This window comes from Ursus americanus, chromosome 12, assembly GCF_024610735.1.
Source record: "Ursus americanus isolate L20-20 chromosome 12, mUrsAme1.1.p, whole genome shotgun sequence".
NCBI lineage: Eukaryota > Metazoa > Chordata > Mammalia > Carnivora > Ursidae > Ursus > Ursus americanus.
In genome coordinates this window covers 21,255,890-21,272,917 of record NC_142138.1, presented here as the reverse complement: position 1 = coordinate 21,272,917, position 17,028 = coordinate 21,255,890, and the positions used below count along the sequence as shown (strand labels likewise).

Below are 17,028 nucleotides of genomic sequence, written 5' to 3'. Positions count from 1 at the left end.
TAACTATGATTCTTACACCTTAGGACCCCAAGTCTGCGGGTAACCAAGGCCAGTTTAAACCGCATGGGGCCATTTTGTACTTACTATTCCTCACAGGAATGGAGAGCTTTGTCTTGGTGGGGCCAATCTGAAAGAGACCTTAAGAGCCATTTGACCCAGTGCTTTATTTTACCTTTATGGAAAGAGGCTCAGAAAAGGTAGGACTTGCCAGCTTTTTGGAGGTTGGATTACAGGCCACTTAGCCTCATTGTAGCTGAGAACTACTGCCCCTTTTCTATTGCTTTTTCTTAATTTTCAAAGAGACTGAAAGATAAAGGAGTTCCCCTGGCTGCCTGAGAAATACCAATTCTCACCACCACGACCTTTCCGGATCCCCATTCAGTTTACCTTTTCAAAACTGTACTATGAATGTATTATTGTCTCAACACATGCTTATTTGTGAATTTGTTTTTCTAGCCCCTCCCATTTCTCCTCATAGATGTAAGCTACGCTCATTAAAAACATTGTGTTGCTAATACCTGGCTCACTGCAGACTCTTGCAGATCAGAATTACACTGCTGTGCTTTGTAGCCTGCAATCTACTCAAGATTGTTGAGAATGTCTTTTTCCCTCTTTTGAGTATCATATTCTTTCTAATACCTGTTAAAGCATTCAGGGGAAACTGTCTATCTGCCAGCCATTCGCTGGAAGCCTGTCCTTTTTAGCTCCTTTACTATAATGCCAAGCTGCTCTCATGAGAAAGTTCAGACTTTTTGCCCCTTAATTGATTAGGGTTTTCTTTGGAGTCAAATCTTCCCATTTCCCTTTCTATTCCTGGGCACCCAGCAAGTGTCTGAAAAGCCATAAACAAAGGTTTGCTGGAGCCTTCCAAGTCAGCCTGAGGACAGTCCCACAGAAGGGAAGTGATTTTGGAGAAAAGTGACATTACCTCAGAGGTACAGCTTGGTTGGAGTGCCTTAAGCTTAGCAGTAAGAAATTGAAAGATGGTGAGAAGCAAAAAGATGAGGTGTTTGCTCAGGGAATCAGAAAAATGCAGAGACAGTATTCATCTCTAAATTAGGCTTCTGGAACTAATTTCTAAGTATGTGTGGGAGGTGGTGGGGGTGGGGTAGGGAAGACTTCCCACACAACACCAAGCAATTCTTGGACACCAACAGGGTGTCCTACAATTTAGTTCAATTTTGACACTATCTACCTGGAGATAGCATCAAATTCCACAGGTTAAGGGTTTAGTCCTACAGGACTCTGCACCTCTCACTTTCCGACGCCAGTCACAAGCCAGGTTGTTACCTATGCTTCTGACCTACCTCAGACTTGAGACACCATTTGTAAGCCCAGGTTGCTACCTGTTCTTCTGATGGACTGGCTATAAATCAGAGGCTCCCAGGACCTCCTCCTGTTTGATTAAAGAAACTCAACCATCCCCTGAGAAAATCTGCTTTTGTGAGATGTTGCACTGAAAAATTGTTCTTCCACTTACCCATTCCATGTTTCCTCAAGAATAAAAGAGTCACCAAAAAAGAAAGTAAAACCTTAGGAGCTGAAACCTACCCCCAACTTGGATGTTTAAGATCCATGTCCTCCGACATGCTGCCTAGGACTTCAGTGAATCACTTTAGATAAACTGTCATATTCTCTCCTGGCATTGAATTCCCTCATACTGTGAACTGGGTTATATTATCTCTATCTTGCAGATGGGAAGACCGAGGCTCAAATAGTAACTAGTGAGTAGAGAAGCTGAGATAAAACCCAAAACCATTCAACTCTACAGTCAGTCAGCACTTGTACTACTCCCTCTAAATCTGTTGCAGTAATTAGAAAAACAGCAACCTCCTATGTTTACAGGGCAATCAAGTCCATTTGTTCATTTTTATTTGCCCTTACATATCTATTAGTATCTGGCATTCAGTTTACACAAAATATTGGCTGGATTAACAAAAATTAGTAAGTTCACCATTCACAGTACCATCGTATGGTCACACATGCAAGATAGATGCCCTGGATCCATCCGCACTGGGGTAGGCTCTCAAATCACTGCTTAAGTGAAATCCAAGGGTGATACAACCACTGAAATCAGTCAATGTTAGTTTCCCTCCCTAACTCTCAACCACTGCTTTTCACACAGCCATTCCCTTTATAGAAACTACAATTCAAATCTCTGCCATTTTACGCAGGCAGATCTCTGCCATTTGAAGGATTTAGAAATAAGGGCCAAGGCACAAATTTCTTTTGAAGCTTTTTTCTATGTGTGTGATTCACTCCCCACAACCCAAGGTTTCAGTGTAATTCCAGCCCCAATACTGGCCTGCAGTGATCTACTTTGTCCTATAGACTATCAGCGACAAAGACAACAGCTCCTATTTCGTGAGAACTCACTTGATAGCAGTTTATATACGGTCCCTAATTCCTCCATTGCAGGGTTGCCGCAATTATCTCTATTGTGCAGGTCATAAAATTAAGCCTTAGTTTAGGGGCGCCTGGGTGGCTCAGCCGTTAAGCGTCTGCCTTCGACTCAGGTCATGATCCCAGGGTCCTGGGATCGAGCTCTGCATCGAGCCCCCCATCGAGCCCCCCATTGAGCCCCACATCAAGCCCCACATCGAGCCCCACATCAAGCCCCGCAGCAGGCGTCCCGCTCAACGAGAAGCCTGCTTCTCCCTTTCCCACTCCCCATGCTGGTGTTTCCTCTCTCGCTGTGTCTCCCTCTGTCCAATAAATAAATTAAAATCTTAAAAAAAAAAAAAAAATTAAGCCTTAGTTTAAGAAACTTGTTGACTATGACAGCCCTTAAGTAGAAAAACCAGGATTTAAACACAGTCTTCTGGTCTCAAACCAACACTGTACCATTATGCCAAACACTGTGGTTTGTTTTTAGAATAACCAAAATCTATTTACTTGACCTAAATTCCCCCATAGATGTTTCCAGCAGGGAAACTGTCCTGTTGCTGTGATAACTGTTTCTGGTAGTCAACGTTTGTGTTCACTCCTTACACAATGGTGTTTCATCAGCAGTATTAGAATCCAACTTGGACGTTCTTCCAGACAGTACAGGGATGACTCAAATTGCCAATCAAATGCTTTTGATTGGCAAAATGTGCTTCCAAATGAACATGATGCTTCTATCCTTAAACACTAAAATATAGTTGACCCTCGAACAATACAGGTTTGACCTGTACAGGTTCAATTATACATGGATTTTTTCAATAAATACAGCACAGTACTGTAAATATATTTTCTCTTCCTTGTGATTTTCTTAACATTTTCTCTTCTCTAGCTTAGTTTATTGTATGAATACAGTATTCTGTAATACAGAACATTATACGTTATACTGTATTATATACATATACATACAAAATATCTATCAATCGACTTTATGTTATCAGTAAGGCTCCTGGTCAACAGTAGGCTGTTAGTAGTTAAGTTTTTGCGGAGGCAAAAGTTATACATGGATTTCTGACTGCGTGGAAGGTCAGAAACCCTAATCCCCGCACTTTTCAGGGGTCAGCTGTGTCTGTTTTTGACAAAGTCCCAGACTCCCAGGATCAATCCTTTTGTCTCAGCATGCAAATATATCTTTGAAAATACATTAATATTCTATCTAGGAGACCAGGATTTCTATGCTGATTCTTTTTGAAACATAGTGTTTATGTAGCATGATCCAAAGTAAATGTGTGTGTGTGTTTGTGTGTGTAGGGGAAAGGGCAGTACGGAGTGGTTAAGGTATAAATCCAGAAATCCTCTCAGATTACATTTGCAAGTGTATTAAATGCTTTTCATACTCTTGTCTCATAACTTTTCTTAAAAGTGAATCACGTCAGAAGATATAACTCAAACTTGTCATTAAATTCCTATAAGCGCAAAAATAACTTAGGTTTCTACAAATATTTTTGAGCCTTTTAATATACATTACAAATATTTTAGACCAATCACATTTTGTTGTGTGTAACATATTTACAAAACAGAAAATATATTACAATAAACATGAATGAAACAGTGAATCTGATTAACAACAGGCTTTGTCACAACCAGATATTTAAAAGGAATGCAAAACCCTGTTGGTCTGCATATGTTAAGAGTTTTGAGATAAATAGGGGTCCAGAATTATAATGTATCTGGAAAAGAGATGAAGGAAATCCCAAATTTAATAAGTTAGCTAAGATTCTTTCTCATTGCTAATTATATAATGTTTAATGATGTTTTATACTGTGAACATTGATGAATTACCCAAACATGATACAAAGCTAATATAGTTCTATCATTTCAAAATGTACGTGACATTCACATAATATCCTTTTAATTATTATTATATACTGTAGTTCACACAATATCTACAAATGTGAATGAGAAAAAAAAAAAAAACCAGGTCACAGCAACATGTCTCACATTCCAATTTTAAATAAGACAAGCACATACTGGATCAAACATTATTTCATAATACGTTAATAAATAACACCTAGTTCGTTATGGTTACCTTGAACAGTTTACAGCTGTATATTTAAAAAGAGAACATTTTCTGCGAGTTTCACATTGTCAGTAAAGGGTAAAATAAATAACAAACATAACAAAAAAAGGAAGGAAGAGAAAGAAAGCAAGAAAGTGAGCAAGCAAGAAAGAAAGAGTTAGTTCTATACAGAACATAAAGTATTTTTGACATGCTGCTTTTCTGGTACAGTTTGCCACAAGAAAATTAAAATAGAAACAAAAAAATGATTGTCTTTTAAAAACAACTTTTGAAAGCTTTTCACAATATTGAGCATGAACCTTTTAAGATCAGCATGGAAATCTTTTTGCCCATCCGCTTTGCATATATATACTACGCACATCGTGAATGTGCACACCCAGAGAGACTTCCTGAAGTCACGGGATAGCAACCGCTGACCCCTCAAACTGAGACACAGCCAAAACACTGGACTGAAATCCGACCAGTGTGAATTCTGCAAAGGTCTCCTTCTCGCTTTGCTTTCACAGATGTCCCTGTGGGAATGCTATTCCTGTGGACCCCCAGCTACTTTGAAACAATAAATCCCACTGTGATAATCCAAGGGATCCAGTTTCAACAACAGGCGGGAGGGGAACACAGTTCCTCCAGGCAAAGCCTGACAAGCCATCTGACTCGGTGGGAAGGTGAATACAGCACTCCCGCCACAACTGCGCCTACCGCATTACTCGTGTTCATTGTGGGTTTTCTACGCTCTCACCACAACTGCTCACACACCTAGAGGACAGAGACTCTTTACTGGATGATGGTCCTGATACACTGTGACTATGCCAGACTGCCTCGCAACCCGTTTCCAGCTAAGAACGTTTTCTTGACTAAGCAAAAGGAAGAGCGTGAAGCCTTATGGCAAAATTGTTAAGTTTCTTTCAAATCAGGTTTAGAGTTGAATTACATCATTAGGACATTTTCTTTAAGCAACCACAGTTTTCTAAAGGGAGAGGAAGGTAGCAGCCCAACTTTCTGACCAGGAACAAAGATTTCTATCTCCATAGAGTTCCCTGTTTTCTTTAGTCAGCATTTCCATGAAGTTTTAGCTTATCCAGGAAGAACTGGCAATCACTGGATTGTAATACAATCACTTCCCACAGTTCAAGTTCTTTCACATCAGTTAGTTCTCTTGACCAAAACAAGTATACAGTATTATGCTAAAGACCATTGTAAATTTCCATAAAAATAAAATACTCGGTGGTTGTGTTCCTAGAATCTATGTAAAGCCATGGCTCAAATTACATCTTTCCAAGAAAATCTTAAAACCATTAGTTAAAATCCATCATGTAATCCAGTTATCGTAGCTTTTGCTCATTAATCCTGTTCTCAGACAATGAGATGGGTGTTATGCCTTTGGTGGCCTCTGTTTTCCATTTCCCCACAAAATGCTGAGTCAGCTCCCCAGAGGACAGGCTGGAATGTTGTAACTCCACAAGGTCGTCTGACTAAAAGTTCCTCCCCTGCTTTGGACTTTTTAATGGTAGGGACTTGAGGAAACAAACATCCACATTCTTTATCAATGAGGAAGTAATTCACGAGTAATTTAACAGTTTAGTACTGGATACATGTTACTGGAGTTTTGGGTTCACCTGTGAAAACTTCGAAATTGTGACGCACACTAAGCATTAGCACAGGTCTGCAGCAGAGATGGGAAAGCTCATAAGTTAATACAAGGGCTTTTGACCTTGATTTTCAAATTCAGACCAGGCATCATTGAGCTCCATGAAAATCATCTTTGCATATTGTTCATAGGGCTGCCCGGTAGCCTGCAGAAAAAACAAAAACAAAAACATAAAAACACATTAGATAACTACAGACCAAAATTTTATTCGTATTACAATTTTCACTGCTAATATGTGGGCTCCAAGTAATTGAAATGTTTTTCTAATAGGCCATTTCTTTTTTTATAGCTCAATCTATGGGGCCCTAATATGACCGTCCCAGAACTCCCTCCCGTTAGGAATTCACATATGGTAACAGCAGTCTCTGAATGAGTAGACACAGAGCACTTACTGAGTAGAGAAAGACACACGCATTCTCCAGAAGTACCAACCAATGACAAAAGCTCGTGACAGCCTATCTATAATTGATTGTATTTCTAAACTCCTATTTTCCCATTTCTAAAAAAAAATTAAGTTCTTGGAGACCCGTAACATGGGCGTAGAGTTTGTGTATTTTTCTAGACTCCTGTTTCTCTTTCTCTTTTGATTCATTGAAACGCATTGTTTCTCACTAATTCTTCTCTTCAGACAAGTTACCAAAAGTATGGAGAAATGAAAATCAAATATATCACATTCAAGCATGTGTTCCCAAGTGGCATTTCAACCATAGCCTCACATAACAGGACTGGTAGAAATAACACCAAGTCTGTCTATATGACAACAAGGTGACTCACTTCTGTCTAAGAGGTTTCTACATATTATGATGATTTCAACCGGGGCCATGTGGTAGTTTCTGACATTGTAGAGCACCTATATGTGGATATACTTCCAAGAAAACATAAACTGGCACCGATAGAATAACAAATTTAGGTCCATTTTGAATAGTTGGTTGATTTGACCAATTTTGCCAACTACATTCCAAAGCTTCTTCCCTATAGTTGTGGCTGAACATACTGCTATATCTCTACAAGAGAAAAATCTCCCTCTGTCCAGCTCTTAGCCCACCCTTACTATTATAGGCCAGGACACAATTTATATCTGATTCCTAAAAATCTGTCCGTGGTAAATCAGACACCTAAGTAAAGCCCCCTCGTTCCATTATTGTATTAGATAGTTTAATTTCCCTTGCTTCATAAAGGGCAGGTTATACTCACTTTATCTGGGTGCACCACCAGCACAGCCTTCCTGTACACCTTTTTCACCTGCTCAGGTGTTACCAGGTCTGCCATACCAACTGGTTTCCACTTGGTCTCCCCAGCCCACAGCACAGTATGCATCGTGGACAGAAGTGCTCTGATATTTCTCTCTTTGCCTTCAATCCATTCCAGAATCTGTCAACACAGAGGGAATTTGGAAATTCAAATGTTTTCAAGTCCCCAAGGTCTCCACCAAGACTCTGGAAACCCCTTCTGCCCCAGCAACATCAACTACTTGGGGCTCTGTGCATTCTCCAAGCTGTTCCCTCAACCTGGGATCCTTTTCCATCTCCAGCTCCTAACTTGTCTTTCTGGTTGACTCTTCATCATCCTTTTAAAGCCTGCTCAGGAATTTCGTACTGTTTGCCTTTGACCCCTTGAATTCCTTCCTCTTGGCCCCAACCCAGAGTTAATCTCACTTCTAAAGCATGAACTCCATGGGGGCACACGCATGTCTACTTTGGTCTCTGCTATCTGCCTCTGTCTACTGTAGTGTCTGGCAAAAAGACACTAAAGAAATACCCCTTGAAAAAAAGAACAGATTTCTCCAAGCTAATCCCTTGAACATGTTTCTATCACGATATGTGCAATATTTTATCGAAATCACCCATGTGTTTGTCTTTTTGCCACTAGGCAGAGTTGTTTGAGAAAAGGTACTGTTTCTTACACATCAGTGTAACTCAGGAGCCAAATAACATGTCTGGTTCAAAATACAGCTCAAAAATTGTTAAATGAATGAAGTAGTTATGTTGATCATAATTTGAATCTTCTCAGTTTGAACAAATGAGGTGATTAAGTTGAAGGCTTTGTAAGAATGCACCAGCATTTAGCACGTAATAGATGCTTAGCGGGTATTTATTGGTGAATGATGTTTAGCCAAGGTGAATGATGGCTACTCTCCCAAGTAACTAAATACCCTATACCAGCTAAATAACCAAGCACAGTTTAAAAGACATAAACCACTTTCTTTCAGAGAAAACTGTCAGAGTTTGCCTAATGCACAAATGTTATCGAGATGGAGTACAGAGTTTTAAAAGGAATATGAAACCTCTGTGGGGTTACATGAAGTAAAAGACACATGCAAACAAAGGATCCTATATTGCCCTCAAAAGAGAATCTATGTATCTTTAACAAATGTTCAGATCTGTCTGGAAATATGGTACTTTTTTTTTTCTTCAAAATATGTAAGATGGACTTGCTGTGCTAATCCTGGTTCTGGAGATCCTTTCATGCAGTGACAGATGAGAGAACCATCTCCTACTTAGTTCTAGTGTCAGCATATTTAGTATTTTGTCATGTAGGAATTTAACCTCTCCATTTGTGAAGGACATTCCAATTCTCTTGATCTTTTACAAATCCGTTCTCTACTACCTCACACAATTCATCCACATAACCACCCTTTTGTTTCCAAGCTAAACTGGGAGTACCTGGTTTACAATTTTTTTTTTTAATGGGGAAATATTCTTTTTCCCCAAATCCAATGTTACCTAGACTTCTAGAATCAAAACAGATAAAAGTAGAACAGCTCTGATTGAAAGTGGAGGGAAGCAGTGAGTAAAGCTGGAACCAGGAACAGTGAAGGTTTCACACCCGTGACCTTGTCACATGACTGTCACACCAAATAATCACACTGAGCCAGGGGCTCACTCACCTTTAATTTCTCAGGATCCATTTCCTTTGCCATTTCCTCCTTTCTCATCTCAGCTATTGTTCGAGGCCCCTTTTTGTCTTTGTGTGCGTTGAAACCTTGACCAGAAAGTAGGTCTTCAAAGTCAGCTGCTTTTTGTTTCCCTTCTGCAATAGAATTTTTGAAAAAATCATTATAATTTTTACTCTTCAACATAAAATCAACATAAAATCCCATATCCTCCTAACACTTAAGGTCTTTTTCACCAAGTCTGCTTGTGGCTTCACAATCTTTCTTAATGTTTGGAGAGGCAGCCTAGCATGGTGGCAAAGAGCCAAGTCTCTGGAGCTGGACTCTCCAGGCTTGCATTATAGCTCTGCCACTTACTCGGAATGTAACCTTGGGGCAAGTCACTTATCATCTGCATGCCTCAATTTCCTCATCTGTAAAACAGGGATGGTATTAACAATACTACTTACCTCATAGGGTTGTTGTGAAAATTGATAAGTTAACATTTTAAAGGTTTTAGAATAGTGCCTATTTAAGTGTTTATTAAATTAAAACAGAACCAAAACACAGAAATCCATGCTGTCAATGCCCATTGACCAAAGTTGGCATGTGAATTGAAACCCATTGCCATCTCAATACTGCACGACATTCTGGATACACACTCGCGCATGCACATGCTAAAATGTAAGTGCTCTGAGATGAGGGAATTTGTCTGTCTTGTTCACTGCCATAATCCCCAATGTTTTCTACACTGAAGATGGTCCATAAATATCTGCTGACTAAAGCCAATCACCTTACATCTACTCAAAATAAAAATGGAGGGAAAGCAACAAGACTCTATGGAATTGTCCAAGCAATGTCCACTGCTAACCCAAGAACAAACATGATGTTACATATTCCCAAAAAAAAAATCCATCACGTTATTATTTTGAGAAGGCACTTGTGTCATATCCAGTAGAGTGTGACGGTTAAGAGAAGGGGTTCTGGAGCCACATTGTCTGGGTTCCAATCTTGCCTTTGTCACTTACAAGCTGTACGGACTTAAGAAATTATTTATCTCTGCCACAGATTTTTTTTAATCTACGACATGGGGTTGGTTTTGAAGATTGTATGAAATAATACATGAAACTCCTTGAAATGGCACCTTACATCTAGTAAGCCCTCAATGTTAGCTACTGTTACTAGAAAAAGTAGAATTTCCTTTTCCACGTTCCATAGAGAGAAAGGCCTGTTTCCTCACCATGTCCTTATACATTTAGTTCTTGAGTGTGATCAAATCAATTGAAATGTAAAATACATTATAACAGCCATTTAACAAAACCAAATTTAACCATCCCTGTTAGGCAAAATACATTATTTTTTCCTTGTTATCAAGAATCCCATTCAAAAAAAAGAAAAGAAAAGAAAAGAAAAGAATCTATTCAGAGTATCCTCTAGCCTTAGCTGTTGGCCCATTTTGTGTTCTTTTAACTTCCTTCCCAGAAGAGAGGGAAAAAACCATCACAGAAAACTTAATGATCTCAGAAACATCCACCAACCAGAGTATAAGCAAGACCAAATGTCCAAGACATACACTCCTCTAATTAGGATCCAAGGGCAAATATGAACAGTGCTTGCAAGGTTCCCAACCTTTCTCTTCTACCCCCCTTCCAAAGGAATAACACCTTCAAGAAACAGCCACCCCTCCATCCATACGCACTCAGTATTCAGTTAGTGCCTACTAAGCCAGGTGCTAATGATAACATGACACAGTCCCTGCTCTCCATCCGGTCTCCATGTGGAGAGAGACCGACAAGTGAACTAGCAGTCACAAAATGACCTAAGTGTTAAGAGCATGGTAAACCCCGGTGCTTCAGGCACAGAGTGGGAGGGAGAGATCATGGTGTGTCTCTACAGCTATAAGATTCACTCAGAAGGCACTGGAATTCTTCTCTGTCTCCTTCCTCAGACACACAGACATACAGGTAGTATGACAATACAGGCTACCCTCTGGTCAGGCTACACACCATCATTCTTACCCAAATTAGCTGATCCTTTCCCACGTTCGTTCTGCCCCCCAGGCATGGCTGAGAAGCTCACAGTGTAGTTGGGTCGGTTCTGGGGAGACGAGTGGGGGATGCTGGTCTGTGGCTTAGACTGTGTCTGCTGCCGGCCGTAGCCGCCTCCCTGCTGCCACCCTCCCCCCATGGGCTGGGGAGGTGCTTTCTGCGGTGAGCTGAGAGGTGGAAATCCTCCACCCAATCCAGTTGGTGTGGTGGGTTTGCTGGCAAATGAAGAACTACCTACAGAAACAAAAAGAGAGAGAGAGAGGAATGCTCTTTTGAGTAGCCTCTAATTCCGCTGTGCCAAGTTACTGTTTTCAGTGACTTTAGTGGAAATTACCTTGACTGATAGCACAATTCACCTTCCTAATAGTTAAAGAAATTGCAGGTATATATTGCCTTTAATCTCTACAGTAACATTTTTAGGTATGTATTAATAGCCCCATCATTTTCTTCAGATAAACAAACTGCAGTTCAGAGCAATTAAGTGATTTTCTCCAAGTCACACAGCCAACAAATGGCAGAACTGGAACTTGAATCCAAGTCTTTGACTCCAAGCCTGAAGAGCCCTGGCTTTTCACTGTGCCATCGCTTCTCTCCTTCCCACCTTCTAAGCACATTCTCCTTTTTCACTGGAAGAAAAACTACCAAATGACAAGAACAGAGAATAAAGCAAAATACATTCACTCACTAAGGTACAACTTACATGTCAACGATCAAGATTAATCATTGTTTGTTATAAGTACAAATGTGGTGAGTGCCCAGGAGTAAACAAAGATGTTTTGAAATTTCACAACTAGGTTTCAATTTCACACTTCTTGCATTTCATTGCAGGAGAGTAAACACAGCCAACACTATGACAACTTTGAACCAGGCAAAGGATCTTACTCAAGCTTTACAGAAATGATTATTAGTTTGTGCTGGGAATTCAAGTAGAATTCTGATTCCACAATCATCTAACTTTAAGATACTCACTGCATACATGCTGGGTTGTTTCCAAAACACAAAGACCAGGTATAGCTTGTGTTTAAAGAGGTAAAATGAGTAACTGGAATGTGGCGATCCCTAGGAACCCTTTCATGCACCAAACCCAAAGTAACGGTGCTAATAAAATAACTAACATTTATGTACAAAATACGTTTGTGTATATTACTGCTTTCAATCTATACAACACTCTTAAGGAGGTAGGCAGTACTATTGATCCCACCTTATTTTTTTTATATATTTTTAAATCCATAAGTATTTATTTTTAATTTATTTTTATTTTAAATTTAATTTAATTAACATACAGTGTATGATTAGTTTCATAGGTAGAATTTAGTGATTCATCAGTTGCATATAACACCCAGTGCTCATTCTATCAAGTGCCCTCCTTAATGCCCATCACCCAGGTACCCATCCCCCCACCTACCTCCCCTCTAGCAACCTTCAGTTTGTTTCTGATAGTTTAAAGTCTCTCATGGTTTGTCTCCCTCTCTGATTTCGTCCTTTTCTTCCTCTGTGCTCATCTGATTTGTTTCTTAAATTCCACATATGAGTGAAATCATATGATATTTGTCTTTCCCTGACTGACTTATTTCACTTAGCATAATACCCTCTAGTTCCATCCACATCATTGCAAATGGCAAGATTTCATTCTTTTTGATGGCTGAGTAATATTCTGCTGTATACACACCACATCTTCTTTAGCCATTCATCTGTCGATGGACATCTAGACTCTTTCTATAGTTTGGCTATTGTGGACATTGCTGCTATAAACATTGGGGTGCATATGCCCCTTCAAATCACTGTTTGTAACCTTTGGATAAATATCTAATAGTACAATTGCTGATAGTTCTATTTTTAACTTTTTGAGGAACCTCCATACTGTCTTCCAGAGTGACTGTACCAGTTTGCATTCCCACCAACAGTGTAAGAGGATTCCCCTTTCTCCACATCCTTGCCAACATCTGTTGTTTCCTGAATTGTCAATTTTAGCCATTCCAACCGGTATCTCACCATGGTTTTGATTTGTATTTCTCTGATGCCAAGCGTTGTTGAGTGTTTTTTCATGTTGACCCCACTTTAAAAATGAGGAAATCCAAAACTCAGAGAAGTTTCCTGACGTGCTCATGATCACACAGCTAGTTAATGGTGCTGGGATCTGACTACAGGCAACCTACCTCCAAATACCATGCTCATTTGCTGCACCCATAATCCCTAATTCTTACCCAAATCTCTGAGCCTGTCGCCACAATTTGTCCCTTACTGTCTCTTCTCTCTATAGATCTTTCCCTTTATTCTCATCTAGAACTCCTTCTTCCTTCCCCACTGGGAATGCTGCATTATGGACACTGAGACTTGGAGTCAATCTGAGTTTGAGTCTCAGCTTTATCAACCATTCCTGCATGCATTCGTTCATCCATCCATCCATTCATTCATCAGTATTTATAGGCCATCTATGTGCCATCTACTGTGCTGGGCGCTGGGAATGCAGCACTGGGAATATGATCTATAGAGAATCCTTGCTTTCCTGAAGCTCAGTGAAAAACTTCACCTCACTGAGCCTCAGTTTTTTCATTTGTAAAACCAGAACTCCATCTATACCACAGGTATACCTAAAGACACAAAGGCTATATGAAAATATTTCACAAACCCTGAATTAAGCAAATTAAGAGGCATTATATTATAATATGATGCAAGTTCATATGCCCAGTGTACACTGGTACATCGTAAGGGCTCAATAAATACTTGGTAATAGGAAAAGGTAATGATGGAAGCTCTGAGGCTTGGCATTGCCCCCGTCAGTGTGTAACTCAGAGCATGAAGCCTCTTTCGTGAGCCCCTGGGCCCACCTGCCAACAGCACATCAACATACATCTTAGGCTGGGTATTCATTCTGCACTGGGATTTCATTTTACAGTTTCAGGAGGCTTACTATCTTCCTTCTGAATACACACACACACACACATACACACACGCATATATATATAATTTTAAAATTCAATAAATATGGAAAAGCCTAAAAACTAAAAAAAGAAAAACTTCCATATTCCCATTACGCTGCCATTTATTCATTTATTTATAAAACACTATCGAGCATCTTTCACATGCTAGGCTGCAGACACAGTGGTGAAAAGGCAAATGCTGATCCTGCTCTCAAGGGGCTCATCAACATTGTAGGACTTTCTGATGCCTACTCTTCCAGAATATTCTCTACCCAGGTTCAGAAATTTAATTTTTAATGCTACTGAAGCAGAGAACTGACAAAAATGCAAAGCAACAGCTAAACCCAGAGGCCCCTGCTATCCTCATTAAAAGCTAAGGCAGTGGTTATCAGCCTTGGTCATGCATTTTAATCACCTGGGGAGCTTTTAAAACTCCCTACACTCAGGCCAAGACCAATTAGATCAGAATGTCTATGGGAGGCACTAAGGCATTGGTGTTCGCATCAGAATTGCTGAATGTGAAAATACCCTTAGGGGAAGGACACTGTCTTTTGTCTTTCCTGAATTGCAGCTAAGTAATTTGAAAGTTGCATTTTAATCCTCAAAGCAATTGCCAAGGTGTCAAAAATTCTGGCTTGTATCCCTTGCTTACACGCCTCTTCACTGCGTGGCTTTAGGAAAGTCACTTAACTTTCCTAAATTATGTGACTTGAAAAGTGAAGAAATTTAGGAAACCAGTTTTCCCAGCAGTTGTAAGAATTACTACCTTTCAAAACTGACAAAGAACTCCTGAACTTCTCCCAACAGGTTTGTTGTTATAGTGATATGGGTGTAGCTATTCTGAAATTATTTTTATTGTGGGACACTTAGTGTTGTTGAGATCCAGGGCAACGGAAGACACATAGGTAGCATAGGGCAAGGCATGGAAGATCCCTGTGGTACTGGAAGGGATTTTATATATAGTTATACCCGCTCATCTCCTCTCTCTAGCTCCTGAAAGGCAGAGCAATGACACCCATCCCAGTACCAATGAACACACTTGGCACACAGACCTTGGTTTCCAAATGCCATTCTCTACAAAAAGGAATAAGGATTCCTTGGAGAATGACGGATTTTAGGACTGGGGAACAAATATTTCAAGACAAGCCTGGAACATCTTGTTGTACCAAAAAGAAAGAAGTTTCTCAAAAACTGATGGACGCAAGTTCAAAGGACATAGGAGCCAGAAAAAAAGGGGTTTTCACAAACCAAACCAAATCAGAGACGTGAACATTACAGAAAATAATGACAGTAATGAATCGAAAAAGAATCCATTGGTCCATTCTGATGAGAGACAGAGAAAGAAAAAGAGATTCTTTTTTACAGTTGAATGCCAATTAATATACACAAAAAGAAGGGCAAAATCAGAAAATCACAATTTTGCAACCATCATAGTAATAACTGCTTCAGGCAAGAATCATTAATGACTGCTAAAACCAGTAGCTAAATCAGATGGAGAATAGGATATTCTCAGATACGATAGTCTCAAATGATCTCCAGATTATTCACCAATTACAAAGGGAAAAAATGATGACTTTGTAATGAAGAAACCTGGCAGACACCCTCTAAAGCAAGTGAGCACAGTCAGTATCAAATCCAAATTGAGGCTTTCTCAACTGGCCTACATCCTTCAAGGATCCCTGTCATGAAAAGCCAAAAAAAAAAAAAAAGCAAAGGGATGATTCCAGATTAAAGGTTCTAAAAGGACATGACAACTAAATGCAGACTGTGATGCTGGATTTTTAAGAAGAACTTTCTGTAAAGATCACCTCTTCAGAAGGCCTTTCCTAACCACTTGATACCTAAAATAACACCACAGGCCAACCACCACTCACACACTTTCTGCTTTTTTTTCATAGCGCTTACAGTGGGGCTTTGAGTGTGAGCTCCAGAGCTCCAGGGGTCCCGTGCTGAAACCATGGGACTCGGGTGTGTTACTTCATTGTTTGTGCCCTAGTGAACTCATCTGCAAAATGAGGATACCAGTCCCAGTACTTCAAAAGATTACTGAGGAGATTAAATGAAATGGTAGATGTAAAACCTTTAAAATAGCATTGTTATTTTTTTATTATTTGACACCATATTATATATTTATTCATATTTGCTGTTTCCTTCCCCTTCTAGAAGAGAGGCTTTAGGAAGGTGTGAATTTTGGTTTGGCTTTGTTTGTTTCGTTGCTTTATATTAAGACAATGTTAGCACACAGACAGCGCTCAGTAAATAGTTGTGGGATGGATAAAAAATGAACGGTGAATAAGATTTTATTTGAAGTAGAATTTCACCTGATGTTATTATTTTAATTTTAATTTTTATTTATTTATTTATTTATTTATTTATTTATTTATTTATTTATTTATTTATTTGACAGAGATAGAGACAGCCAGCGAGAGAGGGAACACAAGCAGGGGGAGTGGGAGAGGAAGAAGCAGGCTCATAGCAGAGGAGCCTGATGTGGGGCTCGATCCCATAACGCCGGGATCACGCCCTGAGCCGAAGGCAGGCGCCCAACCGCTGTGCCACCCAGGCGCCCCTCACCTGATGTTATTATTTTAAAATTTGAAATGTACATTAAGAAGGAAAAGAAAGGAAAAGGAAAGAAATGAAAATGACTTGGAGAGTTTTTAAAAGAAAAAAACATTCTAAAGAGTGTATGATGGAAGGTCGAGATTCTGACACAATTCCTGGCAAAAATGGAGTCATGCTCTCATTCCCTGCAGACGATTTGGCTCTAAAGCTTCCGAAGCTTCAGAAGGGCTCTCTTGAGAACCTAAACTATCAGCATGGTCAATTCAAAGCTTTGTGTCAGGGATACCCTATCCTTATTTAATTCCACACTGCCCAGAGGAAGAAGGAAAAAGGAGGAAGAAAAGGTTTCATGACATACTAGTCCAATGAACTGTTCCTTGAAAAAATGGTTCCTTAGTGAGATGGTCTGAGAACCCTGCAAACTGTATCCTTTTGGGGAACATCACCATGAACAGTTATGCTCAGAAGTTTCTGCAGTAATCAAAGTCCACTAAACTCAGTGCTTCCAAAATTAC

General features: G+C 39.7%; 1 protein-coding gene across 3 annotated transcripts in view; it reads right to left on the bottom strand.

Annotated features, from left to right (window-relative positions):
* Nucleotides 1-3,882: 3,882 nt before the first annotated feature.
* The window catches only part of DNAJC6 (DnaJ heat shock protein family (Hsp40) member C6), a 140,803-nt gene continuing 127,657 nt past the window's right edge, over nt 3,883-17,028 (bottom strand). For all 3 annotated transcript variants that reach the window (XM_045802128.2, XM_045802127.2, XM_045802130.2), the window contains 4 exons: nt 10,998-11,261; nt 8,995-9,137; nt 7,302-7,478; nt 3,883-6,252 (listed from right to left, as the gene is read on the bottom strand). In XM_045802128.2, the coding sequence (XP_045658084.2) occupies nt 6,151-6,252; nt 7,302-7,478; nt 8,995-9,137; nt 10,998-11,261 (686 nt within the window). In that variant the 3' untranslated portion in view covers nt 3,883-6,150. The remainder of the gene's footprint in view (nt 6,253-7,301; nt 7,479-8,994; nt 9,138-10,997; nt 11,262-17,028) is intronic.